This window comes from Limanda limanda, chromosome 11 (assembly GCF_963576545.1).
Source record: "Limanda limanda chromosome 11, fLimLim1.1, whole genome shotgun sequence".
NCBI lineage: Eukaryota > Metazoa > Chordata > Actinopteri > Pleuronectiformes > Pleuronectidae > Limanda > Limanda limanda.
In genome coordinates, this window is record NC_083646.1 from 17,216,136 (window position 1) to 17,237,249 (window position 21,114).

Sequence of the window (21,114 nt, forward strand, 5' to 3'; positions counted from 1 at the left end):
GAGAATACATCAAGGTCAGGTTTTCACAGAAAAGAATCCCATTATAAACAGACGCCTATATGTGAGATTGTCCACCAATTAAAATCTAATTCAAAAAATGCGAAGTGAGGAGGAAAATCTCTGCATATGGTTCGTCCTTCTCATGAAACCCAAACAGATGGATCAAGGCATGAATTCAATTACACAGGCACCACGGAAGCCTCAGTAATGTTATTATTCGCTGCGGGATGCGTTTAATATTCAAGGTTGCGTTTGTTTCGTGAGCCCGTGCGTTCGATCACGAGGTTGTGAGCTTCAGCGTCTCTGAGACAGGGATGGACAGCACAACCTTTAGAGACAACACATACGCACTTCTTGTCACCTCTTTCGTTTCTTGTCCATTTCTCTTCTGTGTTGCATTTCAAATTCTTTCTTTCTCTCCTTCTGTCGCTGCCTTTTACTAAATGTGCCACTGCTCACTACTCGTCAAACCTGCCTGCTCTTGTCCTTGGTCTGTACCTGAGCTGTTCAGAGGATTTCAAGTGACGTCTGATCTCACCACAGTCCCACAAGGCTGAAGTCAGAGACTGAAGAGAAAAACTGCAAAGTAAAGGAACCAAAACCAAAACAATGAACTGAACGATGATAAAAGGCTCAGTCGAGCTGAAGAGAACAGCAGGGTCAGGAGATGGTGAGGTTGGTTTGTTGGTTTCACTGTTGGTGATCTCTTTCCAATATATTGACATGATCTATTGCTAATTAAAATAATATTGGGTGTAGCAGTTTTCGGTATTTATTCTAAGTTAAATGTTAGTGCAGTTTTCAAATAGTAGAGTGTCATAAGTGTGCAGGCTCTTCTTTGTTATTGTCGAATCGCTCCGGACCACCTTGCACCTTGTGATGTGTGTTTAGTTGTACCATTCAATATCAGACCACTCATCCTCCGGACTCCAGGTCTGATTTAAAGCCTGTTTCCCTGTTGTCTCTTGCTGACTATTTCAGGTTATTTAAACGGGTCACACTCAGAGCTTCTTCCATTCTCTGCAAAACAAATGCAAATGTTGTGCAGAAGCACTTTTCAAGACAAAGCTCGTTCCTTTACTGCTCCTCCTGCTTTATCTGCCACTGTTACTCAGCCGGGACGCCACGGTCATACTGAATGCTATCATCTCTCTTCTTGCTGCTCTCTGCAGTAAAACCGAGCAAAGCCATTCATAAAGATGCATAATCATCTCACACTAGGATCAACAGACCCTTTTCACAGCAGACATTTTGTCCGGTAACAAAAGAATACTAACACTTGTGCCGCTGCTATAATGTGCCAGAAAAGATCTTTAGAAGAACCAGCACCATGGTCAGTAACCATCTGTCTCTGTGAGTCATCTGATCCCTGACTACTTGGCACTTAGGACGTCACCAGCAATCAACTGCAATTAACTTGAGTTAGAAAACATGCCACGCTTATATTCATCAGCAAGACTGAGTAGTGTTAGTGGGACGCAGAGGAATCTGTATTTAAATCCCCTGGAGGTAAAACTGTGCTTTACATTTACTGCAACATTCTGTAGGTGTGTATCACCATCAACATGTGAAGAGGGTGTTCACCATTCATTTCAAATGCGTGGTCTCATAGAGCCTTCATCCCTGTGTGATGCTGAGGGTGCGGTTGTAAAGTGTGGATTTGAGTTATTTCAGGCAGCATTTCAGTTTTCTCTTTGTTCCTTTGGCCGAATTCCAGCTATAAGACAATTAGTAACATCACTATTCCCCCTTCTTTCTTCCCCTCTCTTGTGAATTACATTCCATCAGGGGAATATTTGTACTTGTTCTTTGTCTGTGTGCCGTTCAGACCCTCTGCAGCTGCCTTAATTAGCACTGTTGGTATCGGCCCTGCCAAATACAGTTCACTGAGCACTGAGGAGAAACGCACCTCACTGAAGGTTACGACTGCGTTTACTTTGAGCTCTCCTCATTATTTTCTCTCAGCCAAGAAATAGTATTTGAAGCTGTGATATGACGATTTAAATTTATTCCATTATACTCCTGAGACTCGTAGAGAAGTCTGAACGTCTTAAAACAGATACGCATAAAGGTTTCCAGCAAATAAACTTTTATATGCTTATCATAAGATTAAGATAGACTCAAATATTTCTACACTACTTCAGACTATAAATTAGTCCTTTCAGTTTGGATTACTTCATACACATTATGGTGTATATCCTTACATATTAGTTATGTTATGTTTTCAGCCCTGTCAGTGTGTTGGTTGGTTCATATGTTTGTAAGCTTGATTAGACAACAAGTACCTGATGGATTGAGGGAAGAACTCATTTAATTTGGCCGCGGATCTGAATCAGGGGACAGATCTAATAATGTTTCATTCCTTCTTAGACATTGCAAGATAAGAACAATTTCCAAGGACATTTTTGATGGATCTAGATGTAAAAAAAAAAAATCTGAGACTAATATCGATGTGTGTGCGCACTTTGGTTCCACTTAATTGAATTTAAGGGGACTATTTGGCCTTGGTGGATTTATGAGGATTTTGTGTAAAATCAAATCACACATTCAGGGACAGTTAAGAACTTGTCACAAAAAAGTTGTTTTGATCTACAAACCTGTCACTATTCCTTTTTTTTTTGACTTACGACTGTTCCAGCCTTGGCCCGTATTGTGTGTTTGCTCTGTAATTTCCCTCTTTTCCGTCTCATATATCATAGGAGAAAAGCAAAGTGCTGCACAGTTGATGAATGGCTGCAGTTGTTCTCAGTCTTCTGGATGAACTCAATTGTTCCTGTGCACATCTATGCTCCGTCACACACCCACACACTCAAAGGTGTTTCCCTAAAACGCAAATAGGGTGACACTGATTTAAACAGACAAACACATGGGTGTACACTCGCACTTGAAACCACAGAAGTGTCTGTGGTTTTAAAAGTGCTCTCAGACGATGAGAATCCCTTTCTCACTGTGAGGAGGTGTGCAACTTGAAAATCAATAAAACACTGATGTTTCTTTGTCCACATTGGTTAGATAAAGGCAGATACACACACACACACTAACAGAGGCATGCCCATAAACCGCACTGCACTGCTATACACAGTCCTGCAATGAAAAATGCCCCTGTAACACTAAAGGCCTGCATTTTCAGAAAACCTTATTGGCTCCATTTGTCATTTTTTACTCGGGCGAAGGAAGCTCATAATCATTTTTGTGGAGAGAGAACTTTGGTTTTTCCCAGACTTATCCAATTGACAAAACTCTGTTCACTATTTTTTTTATGCTATACCCACTTCCGTGTCTTTTTTTAAAGTTAAAACAAAGACAAAAAGGTGTGACTATCTAGAATTCAAGCAATCAGAGCAAAAGAGAGCTTGTATCAGTTTACCTTTACAAATATTCATAAACTCAGAGTTTGTCTTTCACAAATGGAAAATGCATAGGAGATTTAGAAAATAGGGATGAAACTAAATTAACCAGCAAATAAACCGGAAAATGTTTGTAGATAGACTTTTGTATTTGGTTGTATCCTGAACAGAATTTTCCTCTTGAGCCTTTTACTGTAAAATACCATCTGGTTCTCTGAGCAGGGGACACACACCTTTCATCATTCGGAGTACATCAGTTATTTGCTGACCACTTTTGTTTATCCATGTAGGCTTCAGGGAGCAGTTGTAGCTGACAAGGTGACGCATCGTGTTGATGCCAGCGCCGGTTGCTTGCCTCGTGGCTGATTCTGCAGCAGCAGGCCACACGATAAGAGAAGAATGAAACTTGACCGCTTTGGTATTTAATCATGCTGCTAGTTAGCTACTTATCACAGCCCATTACATGTTTGCACCACTCCTGTCTCTTGAAATTGGATTTTCTGGAGACGGCAGCTCTGAAACCTCCAAGCAATCAATACTTTGTACCAGCAGTTCTGGCCACCATAGATATTCATGTCAACTGTCAAGTGCTAATAAATGGCTGCATGAAGCCCAATGGATTGGGAGAGAAATTCTGTTTCTCGTTTCTCATTTTTTGTTCATGATGAGGCGGTGACTCAGCTTTTGGAATCTAGTCTCATTCTTTTTTAAATGACGGAACAATATGGCAGGAAGTGGCCTCTGTGTTGGGCCACACCTGATATATTGCCTTATTTCTTTCCAGACAAAGGTGGGGCAGATTAGAGGGATTTATTCTAATGATCATACGGCTGAATGTTAGCATCAGTGAACAGCACATGACAACAGTGTCACCTGCATATGCAGCATTTCAAATATCCCAAGCTATTTGGGATATAATAACAACAAATACTCAATTAATTTTTAAACCGTTTTAAGGTTCTGAGATCTAGAAAAATACGTTGTTGTTTGCACAATATCTCTTACAATTTCTCAAATCCCTAATGTGGCTTGATCCTTTTAATTCTTATTGACCATACCAGGGTATGTCATTTTATTAATTATGGCAAATGTACAAATAAAAGGAACATTTAACCCTGGTGTTAAGATACTGTATTTTTATAGCCTATACATTTAGTCATTGAAGGTGAGCAGGTTTTAGTGACAATCAATAACTACACCAGATTTGCCAGTGATAATTACTATTGTTTGCCTAGGGGCTAATGTTAAGAGCTGGACAGAACATATATATTGTAGGTAGAAGGTTGACTTCTTGAATGCTGCAGTAAAAGCTAAACACAGGGCTCAAGAACACAGGAGTGAATGATAGTGAGACTGAGCCCCACAGTTTGACACCTCAACCCTCCATTAGTAAATGACTAATCTGACTGACCTTCATAACTTATTGTTGTGAGACTGACTGATCTGATATTGATTCAAGCTAATTGGGAAAAAGATAAATCATTTAACACCTTTTCCTCTCAGGATCCTGATAATATCCTGTTTTCATTATATGGCCAATATTACTTTCTTTTGAAACTTCTTTCTCGTTTTACTAATGAGCATTTATTTTATCTCCAAGGGCGTCTAATAATTTCTCTTTGTTTGTATAAACAGATAGAAGAGACTCAATAATATACTGTGTTTACTCTCTGTAAGTCAAAATGAAAAAAAACTTTTTTATAATAAGCTGTCATTCATACAGTTAATTAAATTACTTTTGTTGAAACCACCATGGCAATAAATGCTTGCATCTGAAGCAAGAGGAGAAAAAGCAGATCCCTCTGTATCGTATCAATTGTTAATGACATCCACAGCGAGTTATTTAATTTCTGGAGGCGTACAGATAGTAGTGTCATGTGACTGCTGAGAATAATCCAGCAGCGGTTGTTCAGAGGAGGCTTCAGAGAGGACAGTTGTAAAGTAGAGGCAGCAGTTACTCTCACAGCGTTTGTTCACTGATCAGCACGGGAAGATCACTGAAAGCATTTCATTAAATCCCAAAACAACCCCTGGATGAGTGATTAATGGAAGGAAACACATTCTGCTGCCTAAACGCTGGAGCCATTAGTCTTCTGCAAACATGAAGCCCAACTCCTGCCAGTTACTTTCCGACTGGTCATGGGAGAATTCATGCTTTTCAAAAAAACTGCGAAATGAGATAGTAACTTTTACAGCGTTCATGAGGAAATTAGAGCAAGGAAAATACAAATGGAGGAGGAGATTCAGATGAAGGCATTGACTTTGTGTGAGCAGTAGCACTGACAGTGAACGTGTGAATGTGTCGGCCGTTTACTGACGTGGACAATTGTGTGTTGTTGTGTCAGCAACATGAGATGAGGGCTCGAGTAGGAAGTTTGTAATGTGACACTGACTCCTGAATGGAAATGAGGGGGAAGAGAAGCAGATGGGAGGGGAGAGCAGGCCGGGTGGAGGAAGGAAGGCAGATGGTTATTTTCTTCCATTTGATTTTATGGCTGCCTCGATTTTGATCAAGGTGTTCATTTTGCCAGTTTTCTCTATTAAACCATTTAGTTGTTTTCCTATTTCAGACTTACCTCCAATTTGCAAAGCTGTGTTCACAATTTTCATGCTGTACCAGAATCTGGAATGAATTTGACATTTAAATGAAATTCAAGCATCACTGCAAAGGACAACGTTAGTGGTTTTCACACATCAACTCTGCATAATGTCTGGAAAATTTGGTCCCGACACCTGCCTGTCATATATATATAAAACCTAGCTGGAGATTGTCTAAGACAGATGCTTTCACAACTGAAGGAAACTCTCCACAGTGTTCAGGTGAGGGGGGGGGGGGGCACCTGAGTAGAGCAAGCAGGAGGCAGGACTTTACATATATATTCCCTCTGTGGAAATCACACCTGAAATCACACAGCATTGACCGTTATCACTAAAAACTCAAAACCCTGTTGCCTTTTTAAATTGACGTCAATATCAGAGTCTTCTCCTTCCTTCCTTTCATCCTTCTGCCACTTGTTAGAGAAAAGTCATCCAGGAACCCACTTGCTTGCTATGAGCTCTCTGTACATTGTCCTGATGTATTCTCACATGGGCTCACTCAGACCTTATCCAGAGTGTCTCCCAGAAGGCTGGCAGGAAAAACTCTGGAGAATATCTAAAGAAATTGTATTCTTACAGCCCCTCTTGATGATTTCAGGAGAATATGCAGTTCAGTGCATGTCAGGTGCCATAGAAATCTTTTCCTCAGATTTGTATATTTTCCCTCATTATGCAAAGCTTGGAGCTGATTGTGCATCTGTATGTGAGTGATTATACAACACCTGTAGAAGATGAAACAGAATTCAGTTTGAGGACTCATCATTTTCCACTTTTACCTCAAAGCAATTTGTCAGTTTTCACACAGCCTGCAGAGGAAATAATAACGTCTTGTCTTTTCAGCCCTAAAACCGGTTTAATAACCTCTTGTCCATATACGAATTCACAGTAAAGCCAGTGATGCGTTGATTGTGTTACATCCAGTCTGACACATGGTTTATTCTGGGCCCTCTCCTCACAGATCGCTCGTTAACTTCAGTGTCACGCTGTCAGAAACCTGTGATGAGATCACACGTCGTTTTATTGTCACACATGTTATGGTAGATGCTGGTATTGCTTGAAAACGTGATGAAATTAATGAAATCTAAAATCAAATCTCGTCACACACACACACACACACTTTATAATCAGTGTGCTGGCAGGTCTCTTCGGATGCAGAATTATCATTTTCTGACGTCACCCTCGAGGAAACGGCAACGAGGGAGCTGCTCCTTTCTCCTCTTTCTCTCTGACTCTCCTTCATCCCCTCTGACACGCTGCGTTTCTCCCTCACATCCCCTCTCTCCCTCTCTTTATATCTCTCACTCTGTCCTAAAGGTCCCGACCGATAAGCTTTGCCATTTAAGAACTCTGTGACATTTATGCTGACTTTAAAAACCCGGTGAAAGGACATGTGCCTTCTTTAAAATTGATTTTCTCCTTCTTTTTCTTTTCAGGGCAGCTGGTAATCCCGCCACCTACTTCAGCACAGTTAAGATATGGTAAGAAGATTAATTTATTTATGAATCTTGTTATGTTTGTGTGTATCTCATTGTTGATAAAGTGATGGTAAAGGTAAGTTTATAATTAATCTTGTAAGATGACAACCTATTGACTTATTCTTCATTCAACCAGGAAGATCACTGAAGGATTGGTCTTTTTTACAAATTACTGAGCAGGTTGCAGTGGTTTATACGCCATACTTTGTTTCCATGGTTACCCCAAATTAAAGCAGAACACATGCTGTGCATGAACTTGGCTGTTAGTTAAGGCCAATTTATGCTTTTGCGTATTTTGTAAAACGGATAGATAAGACCGCCCTATCCGTCGTGGAACGCCCTCTCCGAGCGTGTCGGAGAGCTTTACGTACACGTCTGATTTTTCTGACTCTCCGTCTTCATGTTGGAGACCCGACGGACAGCTCTTGGCTGTGATTGGTCCGCGAACGACATCATTTCCGTATGACGTCATTTCCGTACGACGTCATTTCTGTTCGACGTCATTTCCGGCCTCAAACGTCCTGCTTGACAGCTAACCCAAACACAACTATGATTCTACGATTAATGTGACGTGTGTGTTAATCCAGCGGAGTTGTCCGGCTGACGGTGGCTCGTTCGAGCACTGACGGCATGTGTGCACGGTCACAAACGGTTATAACGAGCTTTCAAAACGGCGCTAGCAGGCTAGGCTAGCGGGCTAGGATAGCCACCATGCTAACTGCGGTGGTAACAGTGCAAGAACCCGCCGTCACGACTTTCCACTTCTATCATGACACTGTTTCTATAATACCGTCAGGTTAGAAGCAAACACTGGGTAGTGGTTAGTGTCGGGAGTCCCTGCTGACTGTGTGTGGAAGCTGGGGGGGAGCTAGGTCCGTGTAGCTTCTAGCTACATGTAGCCTCAAGCAGATTCAAGCTGTGGAATCAGCAACACAGTTCGGAAACAAGTCCGGGGAACCGCCGCGCTAAGAAACGATTACATCAGCATCTTGACACGCTGGGTGTCACTTTATTTAGTTCTGTTAGTTGCCATGGTTCAGTGTGTGGGGACGAGCCGATAGATATAAACAGAGACACGTGGACTTCTTCTTCCCAAATGGGGTAGGCTTCTCTGAGCTCGTCTTCCGTTGCGCCACCTATGGGTTTGGCGGTGAATCTTTTTCGACGTACAGTGGTCGGATTAGTAAAAATCAAAAAGACCATTGCCCCCCCGTGGAGCCCTCTCCGAGAAACGGAGAACGTAGAAGTATATAAGAGCCTTTAAGCTAAGATAAGCTTTCTGTGAACAGGCATTAATTAGTTATTGCGCCCGACACAAATTTGTATTCAAGGATAACCAATTTTTTTCTTAATTTAATTTAATACAAATAAAACTCATCAGCAGGTTTATTACGTTTTTCACATCAGTTTCCACTCATGTGTGTAGTTGTCTTCCTTAATGTCTGTAATGACAAATCTATCTGTGAAGATTCTCAGTCATCCAGGTTATGGTATATGGTAAGTGCTAAAAAACAGGTCACCTGGACTTTCTTGAAAACGTTTCACCTCTGATCCAAGAAGCTTCTTTCATACATTCATTTGAAGACAACGTCCACATTTTGGCCAGGGAAGACAGGTGGTTTGAAGAGGAGTGAAGGAAGCCATCTATGTTACGCTAGAGAAACCATCTGTGGACAGAGGAGGGGATTTAAGACACCACCTATCACAGACAAGCCACATGCAACACAGTCCTGACTTCCATCCCCAGGAAGTTTTTACTGCAATTCACACCTTCATACTAAACTTCAGCGACTCCTAACGTCCCCACAAGTTAAATACCGGGGACTCAGTAGTCAGTTAGATCTAAAGTAAGCCTCTTGGATGAGAGGGGAAACATCTTCAAGAAACTCAACCAAGTCCAGTTGACCTGTTTTTTAGCACTTGGAAATGACAAATAGAGCAAAGTAGTCAGCAAACCCCAAGAGCCCTTGACCCAATTCTTTACTGAGAGGACCATAAGTTAGCCAGCAGGACCCTGACAGATAGCATTCCTCCTCTCTGCAGTTTGTCGTGTCCTTCTCCGAAACAAAAAATGTCCTTCTCCGAAACAAAAAATGTCCTTAAAATGTCCTTTAATCCAGGTCCCATAGGTAATCTTAACTGCAGCATCCACATATAGGCTATGACAAGAACTGCCTTTAGTGCACTACAACCTGCTTTACATCCCTGTTTTACTAACGGCCCATTGTTGTTTCATGTTATTGTTTGTTTTTATGATTGCCTTTCCTTATGTTGTCGTCAGGGATTCTATAAATGATTAGGAACAACATATTGCACATCCATCTCTCCATCCATTCATCCCAATCTGTTCTTTCCATTCATTCATTCTTCTTTACCACTTCAGTAAAAAATAGACTGAACGTGTAGATAATGGTCAAAAATCTTATCGGATATAGTTATTTACATGAGACTTGCAATGTAAAGCTCTTGGTATCAAGTAATGTTTTTTTCTGTTTCTATGTGAAGAGGCTCAGTGTAGTACAATGACTTTCAGAGCATGTGCTACTAAGAATAGAAGGTCAAACACTCACACAACAGGATATTCATTCAGGCATCCTTCACTTTACGCTGCTCAGTTACAGACATGACCTCAAACCTCTGAGACTTTCCAATCTCCTCCTCCTCCTCCTCCTCCTCCTCCTCCTCCTCCTCCTCCTCCTCTTCCTCCTGCTCCTGCTGCTGCAGAGATTCTGGAAACACATCGTCATTCATACTTTCACCTTGTGTTTGTCTTACATGCTCACAGCTTTCAATAAATAGTGAGATCTTTGTGTGTCTGTGGGCAGAGACACAAATACAGAATCTCCTCTGGTCTTCCACTGCACTGCAACGCTGCTTTTCCTGCTTTGGATCCTCTTTAAAGAAAACACAACTTCCAGCAGCCGTCACTACAGCAACAGTGTTGAACTAAGCACTCATGAATTTTCCTCAACTCAGCAGAGTCTTTGTGTTGCTGTGTGTATTGTTGCCTGGTTTTTATCTCACTGGAAGTTATGCATGTAGATGATGACTTGTGTGGAAAAAATGTGACTTTCCATTAGTGTTAAAACACTGGAGTCATAACACTGTGACTTAAATATCACGAAATAAGCTGGAAAACTGATTGTTTGTGTTAGGGCACATTTAATGAAGTGTACTTTCAATTTGGAGCATGTTGATGTTTCATATACTTTATGTTTAAACCTCAGTCTCATTTGCCCTATGTTATTTAATTATATATATATATTATACTTGTCAATATATTGAATTATACCAATTCAAGTTTTAGACTTCCAAGTATGATCAGTAACAGACTTTAAGAGTGGACTCCACCGAATAGAAACAGAAAAAAAATTCCCCGAACAGCTTTACAATTAGTTGTTTCATTAGAACTAACATAGCCAGAGGATTCCATTTTTTAATTTCCTGAAAGAAGTTTTGTCCTTTAAGGCTTTAATATGTAAAACAGGTAATGAAGCCTGGAGCAGCTGAGTCCAGAGAAGATAAGGGAAGAGGTGGGAATCCCTTTTCATAAAACCTGTACATGGACACTCTTAGTTTGAGAATGAAGCTTTGAGTTGATGTTCGATGTTTTAAAATAGAAAGTCACCAGAGGAGTGAGAGGCAAAATATCTCCACGGCTGAGACTTGTTGAGTTCAAGTTTGTTTTTCCTGCAGAAGTATCCAATCTAAACACCAGGATTGAATTCAGAAGAGCTGAAGGGCTCTTCAGAATTCAGTCAGAGCTGCTGTGGAATTACAAGACGCCTTTGTTCAAGATACAAGAGAGAAGGTGTTTTGTGCAGTGGGGAATCAAACAGGGAAAGTAATAAATCTCAGTATGTAGGGGAGCTGCTGCAGGACAACCACCTTAAACACAAAATGTATTCAGCAGTTATATGTTAAGCAAACAATTACACTTTTAGCAGCTTCTTGAACCAGTGTGAACTTCACTTGAACTTCAGCTAGAATAGACCGAACCTTCCTCAGGCTGACATTTAGAATCCCCTTTCAAAGCACAAACAGTACAATATATATCTCATATGCCCACACACACATACACACACATGCACACACACATACACACACACACACACACACACACACACACACACACACACACACACACACACACACACACACACACACACACACACACACACACAGTGCCTGAATTATGAATGCATAGGGGCATGTACGTTGTTGACATATCTACATTTTTATAGCTTCCTTTGGCCTGAAAAATAAGATGCTTGATATTTATGACATCGTTTACACTGAAGATCATTGTTACTATTTTATATTGAGTTTCAAGGCTCAGGTTTTGTTTTCCTGCCGTCCTCTGAAGTGGCCGATTGTACCAACCGCCTTGAATGTACAGGAGAAATTAATTGTGATAACATAGGTTCTAATTTACCGTTTCACTATATTTTAGTTTGTATGTACAATTTGCAGTGATTACAACTGTTACCCCACAGTGAGAAGGTTCCTGGTTCTATTCCTGGTTCGGCTGGGGGTCCCTCCGTGTGGAGTTTACATGTTCTCCCTGTGTCTGTGTCGGTTTTCTCAGGCTTCCATCTACAGTCCAAAGACATGCAGATTGGGGTTAGGTTAATTGGAGACTCTTAATTGTCCATAGGGGTGAATGGTTGTTTGTCTCTGTATTTTGGCCCCGTGATACTCTTGTGACCTGTCCAGGGTGTAGTCAGCTTCTCACCCAATGTCAGCTGGGATTGGCTCCGTCCCTTCTTGGACCCTTAAAGTATTAACGCTATGTGTAACAGGCTGATGCAAATTTCCTTTCTTTCTCTTGTTCCTGTACCTGTTTTCCTATTTTTCACGTAAGCTTTTTTATACGTCTGATAATTCAAGGTTGAGAAACTTTAAAATATGTTCTTCACCCTGTGGTCTTGTACCAAAGTGAAGCACTGGTACATAGATAAAGAACTTGAAGGCCCTCACATCTTGATGGAAGAGACATGACTCCAATTACTTCAGCGTCACCTTTACCTCCGACATTTAGACTTATCTTACAAAAAATTACATTCATTTCCAGGGATGTATTTTATATTTTCTGTGATCACATGGATTCAACTAATATCTCAACACTAAGATTAGTAACAGCTGTTGTATGTGTCAGGATTTGGTTTTGGATCTACACCAAATTATAGACACTCATAAATATCAGTCACCCAAATATGCCAGTTGTTTTTATCAAGATGCCCCACCTTTCCACAAAACTACATGGAGGTCAGTTGATGAGTTTTTAATGCAGACGAAAACATAACCTCCTCGGTGTAGGTAATAAACAGCTCATAAATATTAATTTCAGCTTTTATTGTTTCCCCATAATTTTCCTTTGAGCACAGCTGCAGTGTTTATTTCTAGTGAAATCTTGCTCTGGTATCGTCTGTGTTCATAACGTCACGGTTCTGCTCTGCGAGGCTTAATTATGTCTAAGAAGTTGTTATGTATAAATGCAGACTTAAACACAATCTTGCATGCTTTGTGTTTGTTTTGTCTGTTGCTGATTTATTGTTTGTTTTGCTTCTTTACAGTTCTGCTGCACAACGCAATCCCTTTTGTTGGATTTGGATTCCTGGACAACTGCATCATGATCGTTGCTGTGAGTGTCAGCGTCACAGTTCTGTGGGGACACAGATTTACTCAGTGCTACGGGGGGGAACCAGTGCATTGAGAGAATATGTTGTATGGGTTTGTGGTGCTTAAGGGAACTTTGCACAGTTGAGTCGAGGGAGAAGGAGAAAAATAAACCTTGTTGGATCTATGTCTGTTATATAATATTTCTGTTTTCCTGCAAACTGCCTCTCATCTCTGTAAACGTACTCAAATAATGAAATCTCATTGGAACTGAATATGTCGGCTGAGAGAACAGAAGATGAATACATATTTCTGACTTAATTTAAAGTGTGCTTGCACCGTGGGGGTTATTTATGTAACTCTGCATGAATTCTTATTCACCCAGCAGGGATTTTGGAAGACAAATGGAGAAAGAGAGACATATACACAAACGAAGCAAACTAAAGAGAATAAATCTACAGTAAATAGAACATTATGAAATGCCATCACTTTGCTCGAAAACCAATAAAGTGCAACATAAAACAAGAATATTGTACGCACAAGTTTAACGTTGGCTCAGCAAAACAGAAAATTAAATCAATACGTTATCACACCTTCGGGTTGGAATCAGCTGCTCTGTAAAAAGAATGTGCTTTTATTAGGGTTGCATTTTCTTTTAAAGTAAGTGACTGTACAAGCCTGAGTGTCCCCAGGCCTGCTGGAGCCTATATTAGGGATTATAAACACAGTGAGATCTATTAGCACAATAGATCAGTTATCCTCACCACTGTGTTTTCCATTCTTACCAGCACACTTCTGTACTATGTGTGTTGATTTATGTGTGTGTGTGTATGTGTTATTTCTCAGGGCACTCATATTGAGTTATCCATCGGAGTTGTCCTCGGCATTTCAACTATGGCAGGTAAGAAAATCCCATTCAATTTTAATGTTGATTCAATTTTATTATCTGCTTAGAAATATGTTGATTTTTTTTAATAAAACATCAGCTTCACTTTTACTGGTTTGTGCCTATTTACCTTGTGTAACGCTTTTAATTTGAACTTCTATTTTGCGTGTTTATCTACCTGCTTTATTACGTCTATCCAGAAACAAAACTAAAATATCCAGTACACAAAGGCTGCCAATCCTTTGGAGCCAGAGTCTGTTCAGCAGCGATCGTGGGACAGTGTTTAGCATGGTCCCGTCAATAATGAGTCAGTCTCAGCTGTCCATTTTGACATCTTGTTTTCATAGCATCAATAACTAATTAAATCCTACATCAGTGTGATAGAAACTACCTGAATATCTTTGAGAGACATTTATCGAAGTGTTACTTTGACCTTGTAGTTTGGTCCATGTCCCGTCATTTAACATGGAAGAGACAGGAATAACGACCTATAATGTAGCCACTAGGGAGCATTGCAGATGCTTTGGCTTCACTTTGTCGGAGCAGTGATTTAAATGGTAAATGGTATTTATTTGTATAGCGCTTTTCTAGTCTTGCTGACCACTCAAAGCTCCTTGCAGTACAGTTTTACATTCACCCATTCACACACACATTCATACAGTGCATCTATAAGCAGCACTTCCTTGTTCTATGAGGGCCAATTCGGGGTTAAGCATTTTGACCAAGGACACTTCGGCCCAAGGACACTTCGGCATGTAGATGGGGAAGACTGGGGATCGTACTACCGACCTTCAAGATGGAGAACGACCGCTGTACCCCTCAGCCACAGCCGCCCTATGTCTTAATAATAGATGTCTTAATATACACTCTGTGTTTTAACCTCACAGTTTTGTTCTGGTTCAGAAACACATTTTGCCCGACCACTCTGTAAGTGCTGTTGTTTGCATCCGTATCACAGTTATGTCTGCCAAATTATAATGGACTCAAAAAAACAACAGCAGAACGAGACATTTCCAATATCCAGCGTGGTCAGAAGACTCAATGTGATGCTCTGATGAAACACTATCAATCTGACCACTGCCCTGACACTAATCCAAAATGAAGCGAGATGATAATGAAGCACTGAGTGGTAATGATCATTTCAGAAATGTGATAATGGTGTTCAGCATCAGTTTGAGTGGATGGCGTCATATCCACTTAGTTTAAAGAGGCACATTTGCATTTTTAGATTCCCACCTGTTCCTATTCTGTATCTGCTGGTAGAGACACTGAGGTTTTTATATCACATTACCCTGAATATGAACAGCACTGATTGTTGCTATTTACATATTCAATAACATTTTAGCAGCAGCCAACACTTCTACTTCTACCATGCCTAACTCTGCAGGTGTTATCTTTCCTGTTGTTGCTGCTGAGACTTAGTAAACAGATCTGTCTTCAAGACTAAGATGAGTCATAGCTGATGCAGTAAAGGAGGAGAGGATGTAGAGGACTGACGTTTTTACCTCCGTCACAATACTTGGTTGAATAATGCCCTATGGGGCAGGAAAGAACCCATTAAAGTTTGATGCATATTCAAGGACAGATCCAGTATTTATTTTCTCTGGAGAATAATTGATATTTTGATAAAAATGTGGGATTTTTAGGGGACTTATATTTATGAGTGTGTGCACTTGTAAATGAAAAGATCGAGTGATTTTAATGTGGTTACATACGGGGACTGTTGGGCCTTGGCAGAGGTCTGTGCTTCTACTTTATATTGCTTTTTGACTGAGACCTTGCAGGAATCAAATAACCTGACCAGTGCAGATTACAGAGCAACGAGAAATTGATCCGAGGTGTAAAATGTCGAGAGGAGGGAGTTGATTCTTCACTTTGAGGTTCTTAACGTGTGTCGAAGCAAGTATGACTTGATCCTACTCCAGATTGCTAATCCAAAACTTTAATTCGGGATTTTTTGGAGCGATTGTGGTTTTGATGAAGCCAAAGAAGCAATTTCAAGCCTGGTGGGATGTATCGAGCAGAGAGTTATCAGTTTCCAAACTCTGCAGGCAGAAAATGTAGAATCCAATTTTCGTCTCCAGGCTTCAGACAGGCTTCTCTCAGTTTGACAGACAGTCGTCTTTCGTAGCAAGATTTTTAAATCTAGATTTGACAGTGAGCTCATGCTACAGAAATCCAAGAGTTATTTGTAAAATCTGTAAAACTTCCCAAGAGCTTGTACAGACACTGATAGATTCATTCAAAACAGAAGGAGCTTCTGTTCCTTCCTCCAGCACATAGCCTCAGCCCTTTTTCTCACTCAGACACATTTTCACAGCAGTTACTGTTACTCATTCCTGCTACGTCAGGGACATTCTGGGGTCTCTGCAAATCAACAGGCTGCCGTTATCTCACCCGGTCCACAGTGATTTAACACTCGTGTCAAGTCTGTACTCAAGTCCATCCATTACGAGGCCTCCAGGAGGCAAATGTGCCTCCGCTGACAGGAGTGAAGATGGAGGCTGCGCTGGGTCGAGCTAATTACATCATTTGAAGAGGGGTAATGATGTGGAAAATATCCAAAAAGGCTTAAATCTATCAAGAAAGTACAAAAACGTCTGCCCATAAGGACCCATGTCCTTCTCAACCTTCACAAGTATGTACCATACAGTCTATAACATGTACATTTCAATTTGATCCACATGAATATATTAGTTTTCACATATTAGTAATACATGTTACACATGTGTATGTTACAACATACAGGCTGTGGCCTCATCGTGCATTAAGTTGGCAGCTGATTATGGATTACTATCACTAGTATTAACTTGTAAAAACAATGTCTATACTGAGCTCACATACAGTAAATACACACATAACCTTAAGTGCTAAATGTGTGTGTGTGTGTGCTTGTGTAGGTTATTATTGCTAAAATAATGAAATGCTGCAGACATCAATGGGTGTTGCTCAGCCTTTTGTTTTTCACGATGTGAACATCACAGCTGGTAATTGAGCCTCGGAGACAAAAGCAAAAAACCCAATAAAAAGTTCACACTTTCTCATATTTGTCATTTCACATTATTTCACGGCCCATTTCTCATTAGTGTGGGAAATAGAGGCATTCAGTTGGTCGAGTTCAGCTTCAGGACTAGAAGGTTTTTGGAAAGTTTCTGAGAAAGATCTGACATAAAGTTAGTTTTCTTCAGTTAAAGGTTTGGTGTTTAGAATTTAGGGACATCTAGTGGTGAAGTTTATACTTTAAGCTCTTACAGACTGGCCCTTAAAGGAACTAGGGAACAGGGATGCAAGTCTTTCCTATTGGCTTAATCTCCTAAAATCTAAATATTTCTCTCCATCCTATCTGACTTAAGAGATTGTTAAATTCCCGTGTAATGACTCAGCCCAGCCAAACTCCTCTCCTGCTTCCTTACTCTCTGCCCTTCTCTGGGCTTTACTCTGTCTCCCTTTGATTTACTCCATCTCTCTTTAATTTAATTAGTGAGAGCAAAGGACGGAGCTTGTAAAACAATGTATACGCGTCTGTGATGTGTTAATCTACATCTTTTGGAACTGCTCCAATTGTGCGTGTGATTCAATCTCTCACCAACCTGTGGATGTGGGCTGAATGTGAGAGTCTGAATCAGAGAGAGCAGCGAGTTTAAGACCAACAGCCGAGGGTGACTGGTAATTACACCTGAGCTGCCTGAGTACATAATCAAGCTGATTGGATCTCCATTATATATGCCTCCTCGGGGGCTTGTTCATAGACATGATGTGTAACAGTGGGAGATATTGTTATTTTTATTACTTCATAAATCTTGAATCTAACCTAATAAAGTAATCAGTTCTTCTTTTCATTTCATAGTGAGCATTGAAGCAGCAAAGAGAAATAAATATAATGTGGTTTAAATCTTTTAAGTAAAAAAAAAACCTCCCAATCTATTTTGTTTTATTATCCATCCTGGAAAAAACAAAAGACACTGCATATATATGTGATACCCCTCAGTTAAATTTATCTTAAATCTTTAATCTCACTTAAATCACATCACAATCAATTCTTTCTTTCCTCAAGGACACCTTGGTATTCAATGACTTTAGCTGATTTCAGACATGCTCTTAAGTCGTATGTGAAACTGGTAGAAAACAAATATCCCAGGTATGAGATGCCTTACACGTAGAAGACACGGACAAGGATGTAAAATTGGAAAGACAAGTAAATTTGGGAGCTTTAGAGATAAGGGCAGCGCTGAAATTGTCAAACAAGTTCAAGCGACAACAAGAGCATTAACACATTATGTCCTGCCTCCTGCTTAATCTAACCAGGCTCCACCCCTCGCCTGAATGTTGTGGAAATGCTCCTGTTGCTGTGAACGTGCCTGACTCAGATGATCTCCTGCTTCATTCTTTCGGCAAACTCAGGAAATTTTTCTAGACATTTTCTTGAGTTCAAGTATAAAACCAGCTCAGACTGGGATCCTGCCATTCGCAATCTTCTCATTTTGCACAGATCCATCGTGTTTTGGTTCCAACTGACTGGCCAACAATTAGAAACTCTCCCTTCTGAAGCTGTGATGAGGTCCTGCAAAGAGTGTGCCAGGCTAACATCTGGGATTAGAGCCAAGTACAGTTGACCTACAACTTATTAACATTGATGCTTTGGTGGGCAGGCGCGTCTCTCTTTGACACGGTCAGGGTTGCAGGTCTGCTGGGACAAAGTAAACAACACTTACAGATCGCAGCATCACACATTGATTCCCTTCATCAGACTGTGACCCTGCAGAGTCTTATCTGGCTTCCTCTGTGCCTGTGAATGTGGCTGAAGCTCCTGTGGATGCTTTGTTCAGAAAATAGCTGCAGCGCTTGTTTGGAGTCATTATTTACTGTTTCCAGCCTCGTTGCCTGAGGAGCTCAAAGATTAGTCTGATGCGATAGACACTCTCCTCCAGAGTTGGATTGAAATTGTGTCTTATAGCACTAACACCACTCCTGCTTTATTTCTGTTCCTCTGAGGGTTTCTGTGCCGCCGCAGCAACACTCTGATGTCAGGGTCATGGACAAGAAGGGACACAGACAAATCACCTCATTCTCTCTTGTAGGGGCAGCTCTTACGTTGACATAAAAAACAACAGAACAAGCAGATTCCTCAGGGCATTTCCTGGTCTCCTACCCCCTTTTACTCAGCGTAGTGACAGAGACCAGAACATACTGAGTCAGAACCACTCGTAGGTCCACTCCTAGGTCATATTTCAACATATCGTTATCCTACTCTCCTCAGAAGTCCTAATGTTTTACTCATTTAATTTCATATTTAGTTATTCAGCCTACAGGGAGCGGTTCAATATGGGCTTCAGCAGTGCATCTAAAACACTGTGGTCGTCCATCATGTCCTGTGTAAAAACCAACATGGTAACTTATAATAGGCATTTTGTGGCCATTGTAAAAAATGATACTGACCCATATTCAGTCTGTCTTTTATATATAGAAATGATTATTAGGCGTTATAGTTGTTTATAAAGGTTAAACATGCTTACTATATTAGAATACTGTTTCTTATTTATTACCATCATCGAGGAAGTTATGTTTTTGCCGCAGTTTGCTGGTTGGTCAGATTATGTTGGGTTATGCCACAACTACTGAACGGCTTTCAACAGAACTTGGAGAAAGGAGGGGGCCTTGGTCAAGAAGGAGCCCGTCAAATGGATTGTTCATTTTCTTTGTGGGGATATGGCCAATTTCACAGGGAATAATTCATGGGTCTTGATGAAAGAGCTCAGGGATATTGAGGAGACCAGTGTAATGAGTGTGTGTAGTTGTAAAGGCTTTGGCTGAGGTATGCGCTTTCCTGAGGGCCACTACAATCACTGCTGTCGTCCGTGAAGCTAGTGGCCTCTCAGGAGCCGTAAGGTGTAATAACATCGAGTACCACAGGGAAGGCCTGTGAAGATAATTGAAGTGATTATACAGCATCTCTCAGCTCCTGGCCAACACCTCGCCCTCAGATACAGAAGCGTGTTACTCTATGGTCCTAAATGAGCACTGCAGTTCTCCCTCGCTCTGCACGTTATTGAAAACACTCCCACACACCGTCTTCCTGGCCGTGATTTATATATTCGTGACATTTTTTTATTGCTAGACCTTCATCAGACAAATAGTTTCCGAGAAAGAGAAGCCACTTTAGTATCCGTTATATTCTTTTATTTTTCAATGCATATTTTCTTCTATAAAGTCATAATGGACAAAACAAATTGTATCTTCCAAATCAATTTCATCCTGATGGGCCCGTTATTCCCCTTATGTCTCCTCAGGTATTATTACTTGCATACATTGACATAGAAAGGGCGGAATTTAGTAACCTCTCAAAGGAAAGAATGCTGGCAGAGGAATCCTGGAACATGCCTGTGAATTATGTCGTCTCTCTTTTTTTCCGACATCCTGTGTCCTTTGCCTCGATATGAATCTCAATTTCCCTGCTCATTTTATCCTCTTGTCTATTTCTCTTCTCACATTCCCTGCAGCTGCTGCCCTCGGCAACCTGGTTTCTGATCTGGCAGGTCTAGGGTAAGAATATCACACACACACAAATACACAAACACACACACACGCAAAACAGGCTGCTATTTTATTTAATCACGCTAAAATAGAAACTCAGACAATTGGGTGTAATTTAATTACAGCAGCAGTGTTTTTTTAATACATTAAAGAATTCCTCTTTAATTGCTTCACACTGACATTAAAAAGGTGGAGTTTTACCATCTCACTCTTCATCCTTTCGTGAAGGCAATGTCTTTACTATGTTCAGTATTAAGAGGAAATTATTGATTTCAGTCCAAAAGGAAGATAAGCATGAGCAGCAAGGGAGGAAATAAATGAGATTTGTGTCCCAGAGGAAAAAGACATAGGCTGAAGGGAAGTTACCTTAACCTTTGTGTCGTGTTCGTTTCTCCCCCCTTACTTTGGTGCTCCCGGTCAAATTTGACCGGCCTGTTTTAACTGCCCTTACATTAACACAAAAACCATTGATCGTCACCAAATTGTATTTAACTCCCTTTTAACCTGTAAACAATGTCTCAGACTACTGGTTACATGAATAACTGCAGTGAATAGACACAGAAATTGAAAGTTGTATTCCAAAATCCCCTCTTGTTCTGCCTCCTCTGTCCTGGGGGGATGAATACCAGAGCAAGTTGCCATCCTTGGACTGGAATGT

The 21,114-nt window shown here is 40.7% G+C and overlaps 1 protein-coding gene across 1 annotated transcript in view; it reads left to right on the top strand.

Annotated features, from left to right (window-relative positions):
- LOC133014292 (transmembrane protein 65-like) overlaps positions 1–21,114 on the top strand; it is a 46,406-nt gene that overhangs the window by 11,013 nt on the left and 14,279 nt on the right. The window contains exons 3-6 of the mRNA XM_061081487.1: positions 7,379–7,423; positions 12,997–13,064; positions 13,886–13,940; positions 20,423–20,465. Coding sequence (XP_060937470.1) covers positions 7,379–7,423; positions 12,997–13,064; positions 13,886–13,940; positions 20,423–20,465 — 211 coding nt within the window. The remainder of the gene's footprint in view (positions 1–7,378; positions 7,424–12,996; positions 13,065–13,885; positions 13,941–20,422; positions 20,466–21,114) is intronic.